The following is an 11,633-nucleotide window of genomic DNA, read 5'->3' on the forward strand; positions in this document are numbered from 1 at the left end:
GGCACTATCATTAGAAAAAATTTATTCGACTTTTTATATTGATTGTGCGTGTGAGATATTCAGAGAAAGCATTGATTTTGTGATATTACAATGACCACTCGCAGTGGTTGCATTAATACGTAGTCTTCGATTACATTCGGAAACTGTTGTTTTTAATTAGTACATGGTTCATACGTTTTCGACGCGTATGTTGTAAGTGTACACTGCATCCTAGTTCTACACGCTGAAAAATGGTAGACGGCAAAGAGAATGTTCATACGCATGTACCATTAAACGCGAAACATGCGTGGTAAACACCTTTTATTTACGAGGCGCTTCGAAATTCGCGGACAAATTAACGGAACATCGCCAGAAATATTTATATCGAGGTCGCACAGCTCACTTTTAATTTCTTTAATAGCTTTTAAACTAATTGCGCCCGTGCGAACCAAATTACGACACTAATGCAATATCACGCAATTAATCACGCGCAATTAAAATTAAACGGCGAACACTGTATTATTCCGAAATATTTGAACAGTAATTGCGCTGCGCGAAAACGTAATATAGAAATTCGTGTAAATAAGGAAGAGTCATTGGAGCAATTTATTCAGAGGAGCAACGTGGAGACGGGGGGAGTTTGTTTACTCGCACTCTGTGTTTGCCCGTAATTGTGTTGCCTGAATTAAACGAAGGAAGAAAAACGTCGCATCATCTATATTCTTTATTTTTAACGGATGCGGTCAAAACGTGGAATCGCGAGCGCCGAACAGCCATCGAGCGACTTCCGGGCATTCGAGAGCGGTGAATTCGAGCATTGTCCCGCAATTTTTCTTCCTCGGCGCACGTGTGCGATGTTTCGCGCCGTGCGCACGACAGAGAGGGAACACTGCAGCATAGTTAAACGCGATACGTGCGCGGTAAGCCCCAGCCATCTACTACGTGTACCCGGCTGTTTCCAACTTCGCCGCCGCGACAATTAACGAACGGGCCGACCGGCGAGCTGTCGCGCAATTCGCCGCCGCGATTGCGCCGGCGGCCGTCAAAACGAGACAGTATGAGAATTTCCGAAATCGAATGAACGAGACAACGGCAGCCAGGTGGATCGACAGAAGTCGAAATTGGCGAAGGAGGAAAATGGCGCTTGGTAAGCGTATCTTGGGAAAAAAAAATCGCTCACGAGGGAAGCGAATATTCGACGCGCGTGTGCGCTCGTCGGTGTTCTCTTTATTTCTTTTTCTCTTCTCTCTCTTCCTTCTTTTTTTACCATTCCCCACTGCTGCGTCGGAATTGTGTGGGTGACTATGTCAGAATTTGGATACGCGTCGGTCCATTCGACGTTTTATACACGGAGACAATAGCGATCGATAGCATCGCTTTCCAATACGAGTCGATGGAGTGTGTGAAGGATGCTGCCTAGCGTCCTTTTCAGTAACCATGGGGCTATTAAGGTCTCGGTCTGTTCCAATGCTTCTTGCCTGCGGTTTACACGCTCACACGTATCGAACGTTCAGCTCCTTCCTCTCGTATACCGTTTAATTTTATAAATCTTATTATATACTATCAGGGCGGAAATCTTGCATAATGCGAAAGTCGTCCGACATGCTGTCTGTCGAAAACTGCTTCAGGACCGTCAGTTTACAGTGAAAATTTCAGCTCGTATTCACCCCGATACAAAAGCAGTATTTTACACGGTGCGTTTTTATTTCCGGCATTTATAGTGTCCCATAAAACCGTGCAAAGGCATACATCACCATAACCCGCACACACGTGAGCATAAACGGCTTTTCCTGACAAAGACAAACTGCCGGGCGTATTACTATGGAAAGAACAAGGACAACATAACGGCGGATACACGTTTCTTCTTCGGCAACGCGCCATTGCAGTTCGTCTACGTCAGGCCGTACTTTTATATCTGCATTCACACGGGACTTCACGCGGCGTCGGCTAATTTCCGGTCAGTCTGTGCGCAAAAAAATTATTCCGCCGATGAAAAAAATGTATATGTATGTATTAACCATCTTGCCTGTGTTAAAGCGCGATCCCATTCCAACGAATAACCCGGGCCTTCACCATCTCGTTGACCCCGCGCGACCGTGCGCAAAAAGCCGGACCGGCTCCCGGCTATCGAAAAACAATTAAACGGATAAAATATCGCTCGACAGTTCGACAAACACTATTCGACAGACGGCTGATATTTTATCAGCTACTCGAGTAACCCGCTGGCATCTCGTATACTGCGAGAGGGTTGTAACATGTTACGGATCAGCCGATCAAATTAAGAATTCGCCGCTTCGTCGAGTGCCGGCGCGTGTCCATTCGAACACGCGAGCACTGAATACATTTTATTCGCACGAAAGAGCTAGATCGCTGGATAATGAGCGCTCGTTGCAATCACGAGGATATCGATGCAATAGATCGAGCGAGAGGCTGTTACATTGAGGCAATGTCGATCGCGTCAAATACGCCTTATCGAAAATAGCCGTCAAAATATTTATTGATCTTATCATAAAAGTTTGTTTCCCTCAGGAAGAGAAATAGACATAAAGTTTATTTTGACTAATATTTTTAGTTATTTATTTTATGCTTTCATATCATTTCTATGGAAGTTACTAATAACTACGTGTTTCATACGTGGCAACTGAAGATACAAGAAATTCTGTGTCGTCGGTCGATTGTGATTCGGGTGTATTCGGGTTATCAGCACATGCTTTGGCTTTCCTTGATGAAGCTCAAATGGTGATAAATACTAGTGAAAACGTCAGGTACACCCAAAGCGCAGAGCGTGACCCAAGAGGTGACACCGCAGAGCTCGCCATTGATTACGAGAGGACCGCCGCTGTCACCCTAAGAAATAGTATATATTTAACTAATGACACGTTCTTAATTTTTTTTTCATATGGGGAAATTAGGATACGTATATATGCATATGTATATTTTTTAATGCGTTAAGCATAAGGTAAGATACTTACTGAACAAGCACCATGCCCAACCCTTTCTAGGGTGCATATTTGAGATTTAATAGTTGATGGTTTTCCGCGTCTTTGCAAGCACTTTTCCTCGCTCAAAACGTTCACTTCGAGCCACTTCAGTACCGGCGAAGCTTCTGATGACTTTGCGCTAGTCTTTCCCCATCCACTAGTTATACCGCGATATTCGCCAGTAGCGTAATCTCGAGACGCTAGAGGAATCGATTTTTGGTATCGGTTAAATACAATCGGCTTTTCCAACTAGAGAAAAAAATATATCAGATCGTTATACACGCATTATTTCTCTATGCGCACTTAAGGAGAATAAGAAACCAGGCTTACAGTAATAACAGCGATATCGTTCTTCCAGGAATCTTCCATCTTGCCAGTGTAACCTGGGTGCACACGAATGCATTTGATCTTGTGCGTTTCGCCTTCTCTCCATTTGAGAGTTCCGGTTACGACAACCTGTGTAACAAATAATTTTGACGAGTTAAATAGAAGGATCAGAATGAACGAAATAACAATATTATTGTGACTATTTTTCTGTATTATATTGATAACAATAATAATAATAATAAATTTTCTCTATAAAAAAGTCGATAATCGAATGAATCGTTTCTGATAACAACATAATTGTGTTCTTACCATATATTTATAATCCATAGGATCATCAACACAATGAGCAGCGGTAACAATATGTCTATCACTAATAATGGTACCCCCACAATTATGTCCTCCATACATTTTAAGGGAAACTTGATATGGTAATTGACCTGCAGTGGCTATGTGGCCACCTACGATAGCTTGAGGTGCATCGCCATGTGCCTCTGTGGGTAATAATTAATTCCGTGATCATTTATTATTTTGTCTGAAGACTTTTCACTCGTTCGAGCTATTTTAAAATAGCAGAAAGATATCTGTACTTTCTTTTATATAAGTTCTCCTATATACAGAGTGAGGCACCTAACGCGATTACCTTCGATTACGCGTAAACTGTTTGTTATATGAAAAAATGTTTCGAACAAAAGTCGTATGATGGTATTAAGGATTCCTCTTAATGTCATACGATTTCTGTTTGAAACATTTTTTATATAACAAATAGTTTACGAGTAATTGAAAGTGGTCAAATTAAGCGCCTCATTCTGTATATCTCATGTGTATAATCTTATACATAATAATGAATGCTATATTATTTATTAATTGAAATAATTGAATGATATGTTTGCATCTTCCTATATTCATTTTTCTATATGTATGTTGCGTTTTATTTTCAAATAATCTTACATATAATATTTTATATTATAAATTAATTATATTACTTTTATTTGTTAATAGTTAATTTGTAATTATTGGACAATGGATTTAAAAAATGTGCGTGACAAAATTTATATATTTTGATTTATTTCATATATTAATTTTTTCTCTTGTTTTCTCTTTTATTTAGGATTTTGTAAAATAAATAATATAAACATACGCTAATTGAATCGCTTATACGTAAGTTGATTTTTGATTATCGACATTATTTACTTACGTCTGACGATAACGCCGAGAACGAGTAGAACAGCTATTTTCATCATCTTGATTGTCGCAATTCAGAAACTTGATCCAACGAATTACTAATTTCGACACTGTAGATCACTCAGCTTTCTCTTTTATATGCAATATATGTCCTTGGCTTTATAAAACAGCTGGCTTTGTTTGCGTTATATAACATTCAAAATACATAACTACAATACGTAGTTTACCCATGCAATTGTTAATAACACTTGTGTCACTGTAGACTTGGTGTTTGCTCGATATTTTGCCGTTCGGAAAGAGACGTAACTTTCATCACATAATTTAATGCATTCTCAACAAACATACTCTTCTCATCTGTGTCAATAGATAAATATCATATTGCTTAGACACATATGCGCTTTAACCCTTTGGCCTATAATCACGAGTCTGACTCGTGGTGAAAAATTTGTGCCATAAACGAAAACCACGAGTCTGACTCGTGGTAAAGAATTTGTGCCATAAACAAAAGCCACGAGTCAGACTCGTGGTGAGGAATTGGTGCATAAGATGCCGCGTATTATTCGAACAAGCGAATGGAGTTATTCCACATCCAATACTTTTGTACCTAAACATTGTTTATTATTTCACAATTCCTTTCGTTGCACTGAAATATATATGTCATGAAAGGTATACATTTTGCGCCAGTTCGGGTACACGGCTGAACAGTTGAATGGCACGGCGCGCGACCGATTTTCTTGTTTACTACAGCTCGCGCAATTGGCAGATATCGTGTAGACCAAGGGGTTAAATTAGTTTGATCTTCGTAAAGTGATCAAGGACGCATAACTCATCTATGAAAAACTAGCAACGTTGTTAATTTAAGTAGAAGTAATTTTAAACTCGCGTCTTCTAAATGATTTATTTTCGGATGATCCTACGGACATTGCTGCTATCAGTTTTGGATACTTTCTTATAGCCATAATTCTTACCGCTGAATTTCTCTTTAAATCACATCTCTATGAGATATACCTCAAAATCGTGTATCGCGTTAGTAATTTTTGCGTCAAATAGTCGAATCATTCCGGCAACGATGATTTTCTGGATATTTATGTCATATAGAAATTTGTTCAAGATAGTATCGAAAGCAAACTCTATTCCGACCGGATATCCGGTTCTCGTCAAGGACGAACGTCACCCCTCAACCAAATGACTTCTCATGCGCATCATCGAAACATATCCGGTGAATAACAGGTTTGAATCACGACTGTCAAGACAAATATATTACATCCAAATAATCGATGGTGAAATAGCGTCGATTGTTTGATTGTGAGTTATAAAATAACTGATAACGAGGTTCGATATTCCCTAAAAAATTTAACGACAGTAAGATTAAGTGTGTAAGAACGCTAATATCCAGCTGAATCGTTTTCTAATAAAAATAGTTAGAAAACGCGTTTACCCCCTCAGCGATCCAGATTGTAAACCATTTAAATGTTTTTGTAAATTGATAATTTGGATTTTTTCGTATTTTACATGTTTTTGACGCTAATTCTAATATTGATATTATGTAGATTTTGCTAGAATAAAATACTTTTAAAATAAATTTTTCGGTGCTTTGTATAATTTTTTTTACTGATTTCAATAAATATATGAAGATTTTTTGTAAATAGACATTTTAAATATTTTTTAAATAAAATACTATGTATTGCTATGCATTATGTGCTAAACCAGTGTGCGAGGAGCATCAGATGCATTATTGTATAAACTGTTATATATATATATTATTTTTTATATTTTTGCATATGTATAGATACATGTACGGAATATAGGTTGCCGATCGATTATAATTATTCGGATTATCAACACATGGCTTGACATTCTTTGATGAAGTCCAAATAGTAAAAAACATTAGTGAATACATCAGGTACACCCCAAGCGCACATAGCGACCCAAGAAGTAATACCACAGACTTCGCCATTGACTACAAGAGGACCGCCGCTATCACCCTAAGAAATTGTATATTTTTAATTAATGAATCGTTTATAATTACCATCTTATATCTAGAGAACTCGTGCGGAAAAAAACTAGAAGAATACGAAAAAATTACTGATATACAATTGAAGAACAATAGTTTTTTAATAGAACGGTAATTTTTTTCTATTTTTGTAGCTTTTTCTACACGAGAATGAGGTTGCGTATGTGTGTATATAATAATTTTTAGATGCATTGAACATAAGGTTACTTACTGCACAAGCACCATGCCCAGTCTTCTCCAAGGTGCATATTTGAGTCTTAATGGTTGGTGGTTTCCCGATTCTGTTCAAGCAGTCTTTCTCACTCAAAACGTTCACTCCAAGCCATTTCAGTACCGGCGAAGCTTCTGATGCCTTTACGCTGGTCTTTCCCCATCCACTAGTTATACCACGATGCTCGCCAGTAGCGTAATTTCGAGTCGCTAGAGGGATCGGACTTTGGAATTTGTTAAATACAATCGGCTTTGTCAACTAGAAAAAAATAGATCGTTACACATATATTACTTCTCTATGCACACTTAAGGAGAAAAGGAAATCAGGCTTACAGTAATAACAGCGATATCGTGCTTCCAGGAGTCTTCTTTCTTATCAGTGTATTCTGGGTGTATACGAATACATTTGATCTTATGCGTTTCGCCTTCGTCCCATTTCAGGGTTCCGGTTACAACAACCTGTGTAACGAATAATTTGGATGAATTCAGTTCAAGTATCAGAAATAATTAGAAGACGATACAAAACGATAGGGGGAAAAAGTATTGCTGCTAATTTTTCTGCATTATATTTATAATATGTTTCGAAAAAAAAAATCGATAATCAAGGAAACCGTTTTTGGAAACAACATTTATGTACATACCGTGTATCTAATATGATACTCTGCATAAACACAATGAGCAGCGGTGAGAATATGAGTTGGACTAATAATGGAACCTCCGCAATTATGGTTTCCAAATAGTCGAAGGGAGACTTGATAGGGAAATTGAGCCGTTGTGGCTATAAAGCCACCCACGATAGCTTCAGGTGCATCACCGTATGTTTCTGAGTAATAATTATAAAAAGTAATAAGTTTGTAATCAGATTTATTACTTCGTCCGAAGACGTTTTACTCGTCCGCATCATTTTAAAATAGCTGGGAATTATCTCTATATATGCTTATATAAGATTTTCTATATAAGTTACACTCTTGCGTAATCTTATATATAATAATTAATACATTATATTATAGATTAATTATTGATCTTATTTGTCAATTATTACATAATAAATTTTAAAAATGTATATGGCAAAATTTACATATTTTGATTTATTACATATACAATTTTCTCTCTCTCTCTCTCTCTCTCTCTTTCTCTCTCTCACTCTCTCTCTCTCTCTCTCTTTGTCTTTCTCTCTCTCTCTCTTTTCTTTATCTATCGCTCATTAAAAATTTCGTAAAATAAATAATGTAAATATACGCTTATTACATTCCTTTCATATAAATTATTGAGATTTTCGATTATCGAGTTTTATTTACTCACGTCCAGTGATAACGCCGATAACGAGCAGAATAGCAAGTTTCATGATCTTGATCGTTTCAATTCAAGAATTTCATCCAAAACGAATTGCAAACTAAACATTGCAGACTACGCAGCAGTCCTTTTTATACACAATATCTGTCTGTGACCTTGTAGTACAGCTGGCTTTGTTTGGAGTGTGTTATATTGGAGGTACATTACTGGAGGTGGTTTACTCATGAACTTATTAATAACACGTGTGAGTTACCATATATTTGCTCGATATTTCAATTGCGTAGAAAAATATGTTACGTGACAGTGCCAATGACCTTTGACATTAGTTTAACGTTACGTTGCGAGCAAGAGTTGACTAACTGTCAAAGCCAATGTCGCGCCGCGATCGAAGTGTCTTTTCGCGGACGGTACTTCCTATGGTGTGCCTATGTCGCTAGCAAAATTGGAATGCAACGCGTTCCTTTTCGCGGGCGTATCCTCAGGTATAGGTAAGAGTCGGCCAACTTATCTGGGCCGACATCATGCCGTGATTGAATAATGACAGTTGGTTTACCATGATATATATACATATATATATATATATATATATATATATATATATTTATTTATTTAATATCTTATTTCCCCGTTAAAGAGCGATTCCATTTCATTGTAATAGATTATCCGGGCCTTCACCATCTTGTTGATCCCGTGACAGTTTGCAAAAAACAAGATAGGTTCTCGACTATCGGAGAACAATTAAATGGATACAATTTTTTCGATAATTTGATAAACAACTCGACAACCTGCTGATATTTTATCAGCTACTCACAAGTAACCCGTTGACATCTCGTATACTGCGAGAGGGTTGTACGCATTACGGATTGGATCAAATTAGGAATTCACTGCTTCGTCGAGTATCTTCATGTATCCATTCTATCATCTCATTACTGAATTAATTTTATTTGCTCGAAAGAATTAGATCGCTGTGTAGTAAATTCTCGTTGCAATCATGAGGATGTCGTTGTAATAAGTCGAGAGAGAGAGAGACGCATTGCGAAGACGTCGGTCGTCAAATATCACTTATCAAAAATAGCCTTAGATTAATTATTGACTTTACACGAAGAGTTTTTCTCGGGAAGAAAAATAAACACAAAATCGATTTTCAATAATATTCCTTTTTGTTAATTTTTATACTTTCATAATATTTCCTTAGAAGATATTAATATGATATCGCTGTATTTCATACACGATAACTGAAAAACTTAGAAATTGTCCGCAATATGTGTTGCTAGTCTATCCGGGGTTATTCAGGTTATCAGCACATTTTTTGACATTCCTTGATGAAGTCCAAATAGCAATAAACATTAGTGAATACATCAGGTATACCCCAAGCGCATTGCGTGACCCAAGAGGTGATACCACATACTTCACCATTAACTACGAGAGGACCGCCGCTGTCACCCTAAAAAATTGTTTATTTTTAATTACGTTCACGTTCACAATTCCTTTCTCATATTCGTGGTATGAAGATACGTATACATATATATGACAATATTCAGATGCATAAGATAAGCTAAGACACTCACTGAACAGGCACCTTGTCCTGCCCTCTCCAAGGTGCATATTTGGGTCTTAAGAGTCAGTGTATATCCGCTTCTGTTTAAACAGGCTTGCTCGCTTAAAACATTCACTCCGAGCCATTTTAGTAGCGGTGAAGCGGCTGAATCTAGGCTGGTCTTTCCTCATCCACTAGTTATACCGCGATATTCACCAGTGGCATAATTACGAGTCGCTAGAGGGATTGAACCTTGGAACTTGTTAAATATAATCGGCTTTTTTAACTAGAGACAAAAGTATATCAGATCGTTAGACACGCGTTACTTTTCTACATACACTTAACGAGAATAGAGAACCATCCTTACAGTAATAACAGCGACATCGTGTTTCCAGGAATCTTCTTGCTTACCAGTGTATTCTGGATGCATTCGAATGCATTTAATTCCGTGCGATTCGCCTTCTCTCCACTTGAGGGTTCCGGTTACAACAACCTGCGTAAAGAATAATTTTGGCGAGTTTAGTGGAATAATCGATAGTAATTAGATGACGATACAAAATGATGAAAAGAAAACTATTGTCGTTAATTTTTCGAAATTATATTTGTAATTTGTCTGTAAGAAAAAATCGATAATAATCGATAATTGCTCCCGATACCATTGACCGTGTACATACCATGCCATTTGTATAAGCAAGTTTATCAACACAATGAGCAGCGGTGAGAATATGAGTTTCACCAATAATAGAACCCCCGCAATAATGTGAACCATACGATCGAAGGGAGACTTGATAGGGAAATTGACCCTCCTTGGCCATAAAACCACCCACGATAGCTTCAGGTGCATCGCCGTATGTCTCTGTGGGTAATAATTAAGTCCGTAATCATTTATCACTTTGTCTGGAAATGTTTCGTTTGTCTCAGCCATTTTAAAATAGCTAAAAAGATATCTTATACATTCTTCTACATAAGTTTTTTTACGTTCTATTTAAGTTTCCATATAAGTTTTGATACATGTTGCATTTTTTTGCACAATCTTACACATAATAATTAACTTTACTTTATATTATATATTAATTATTAATCTTATCTGTTGGAATTTTGGACATTGAATTAAAAAAAGAAGTGCGTGACAAAATATTTCCATATTTTGGTTTATCCATATTTTGGTTTATGTTGTGTATTAATTTTCTCTCTCTCTCTCTCTCTCTCTCTCTCTCTCCCTCTCTCTCTCTCTAATTTTCTCAGAATTTTGTAAAATAAATAATGTAACCATATGCTAATTACTTACATATACGCAAGTTATTGAGAGAGAAAGAGAGAAAGAGAGTATGAGAGATATTTGATTGACAAATTTTATTTACTCACGTCCGGTGACAACGCCAATGATGAGCAAAATAGCTACCTTCATTATCTTGATAGTCACAATTCAAGAATTTCATCCAAAATGAATTGCAAACTAAACATTGCAGCTACGCAGCATTTCTTTTTATACACATTACCTGTCTTTGACCTTGTAATACAGCTGGCTTTGTTTGGAGTGTGTTATACTGGAGGTACATTTCGTGGTTTACTCATGCACTTGTTAATAACACGTGTAGGTTACTTTATATTTGCTTGAAATTTCAATCGCGTAGAAAAATATGTTACGTGACAGTGCCAATGACTTTTGACATTAGTTTAACGTTACGTTGCGAGCAAAAGTTGACTAACTGTCAAAGCCAATATCGCGCCGTGATCGAAGTGTCTTTTCGCGGACGGTACTTCCTATGGTGTGTCTAGGTCGCTGGCAAAATTGGAATACAACGTGTTCCTTTTCGCGGGCATACCCTCGGGTATAGGTAAGAGTTAGCCAACTTATTTGGGCTGACATCATGCCGTGATCGAATAATGGCAGTTGGTTTACCACGATATATACATATATATGCAGATACATATATATATATATATATATATTTATTTATTTAATATCTTGTCTCCCCTCTTCCCTTTTAAAGAGCGATTTCATTTCATTGTAATAGATTATCCGGGCCTACACCTTGTTGATCCCGCGTGACCGTTTGCAAAAAACAAGATAAGTTCTCGGTTATCGGAAAACAATTAAATGGATCCA

General features: G+C 37.2%; 2 protein-coding genes across 2 annotated transcripts; both read right to left on the reverse strand.

The window, feature by feature from the left end:
* Positions 1–2,679: 2,679 nt before the first annotated feature.
* On the reverse strand, positions 2,680–8,038 carry LOC106744165 (chymotrypsin-like elastase family member 1). The gene is given in 9 exon segments (XM_014618660.1): positions 2,680–2,826; positions 2,952–3,209; positions 3,291–3,416; positions 3,597–3,778; positions 6,325–6,454; positions 6,695–6,952; positions 7,027–7,152; positions 7,335–7,516; positions 7,996–8,038. Coding segments are annotated over 9 exon segments (1,452 nt in total).
* Positions 8,039–9,283: 1,245 nt separating this feature from the next.
* Positions 9,284–10,931, reverse strand: LOC106744166 (trypsin-2-like). Its single transcript, XM_014618661.1, has 4 exons — positions 10,889–10,931; positions 10,198–10,379; positions 9,891–10,016; positions 9,284–9,430 (listed from the first exon to the last, which is right to left on the reverse strand). Exons 1-4 carry the CDS (start codon positions 10,929–10,931, stop codon positions 9,284–9,286), a joined length of 498 nt encoding a protein of 165 aa, XP_014474147.1.
* Between the last annotated feature and the right edge of the window lie 702 nt (positions 10,932–11,633).

This window comes from Dinoponera quadriceps, unplaced genomic scaffold (genome assembly GCF_001313825.1).
Source record: "Dinoponera quadriceps isolate SergipeBrazil2010 unplaced genomic scaffold, ASM131382v1 scaffold707, whole genome shotgun sequence".
Classification (NCBI taxonomy): Eukaryota; Metazoa; Arthropoda; class Insecta; order Hymenoptera; family Formicidae; genus Dinoponera; species Dinoponera quadriceps.

Bases quoted from the DNA above. Each gene is read 5' to 3' on its own strand.
- LOC106744166 (XM_014618661.1), bottom strand. From the start codon at position 10,931: ATGAAGGTAGCTATTTTGCTCATCATTGGCGTTGTCACCGGAC. The intron at 10,380-10,888 runs GTGAGTAAATAA...TATTACCCACAG, and splicing joins CATTGGCGTTGTCACCGGAC to AGACATACGGCGATGCACCT. The intron at 10,017-10,197 runs GTATGTACACGG...TTCTTTACGCAG, and splicing joins TTGCTTATACAAATGGCATG to GTTGTTGTAACCGGAACCCT.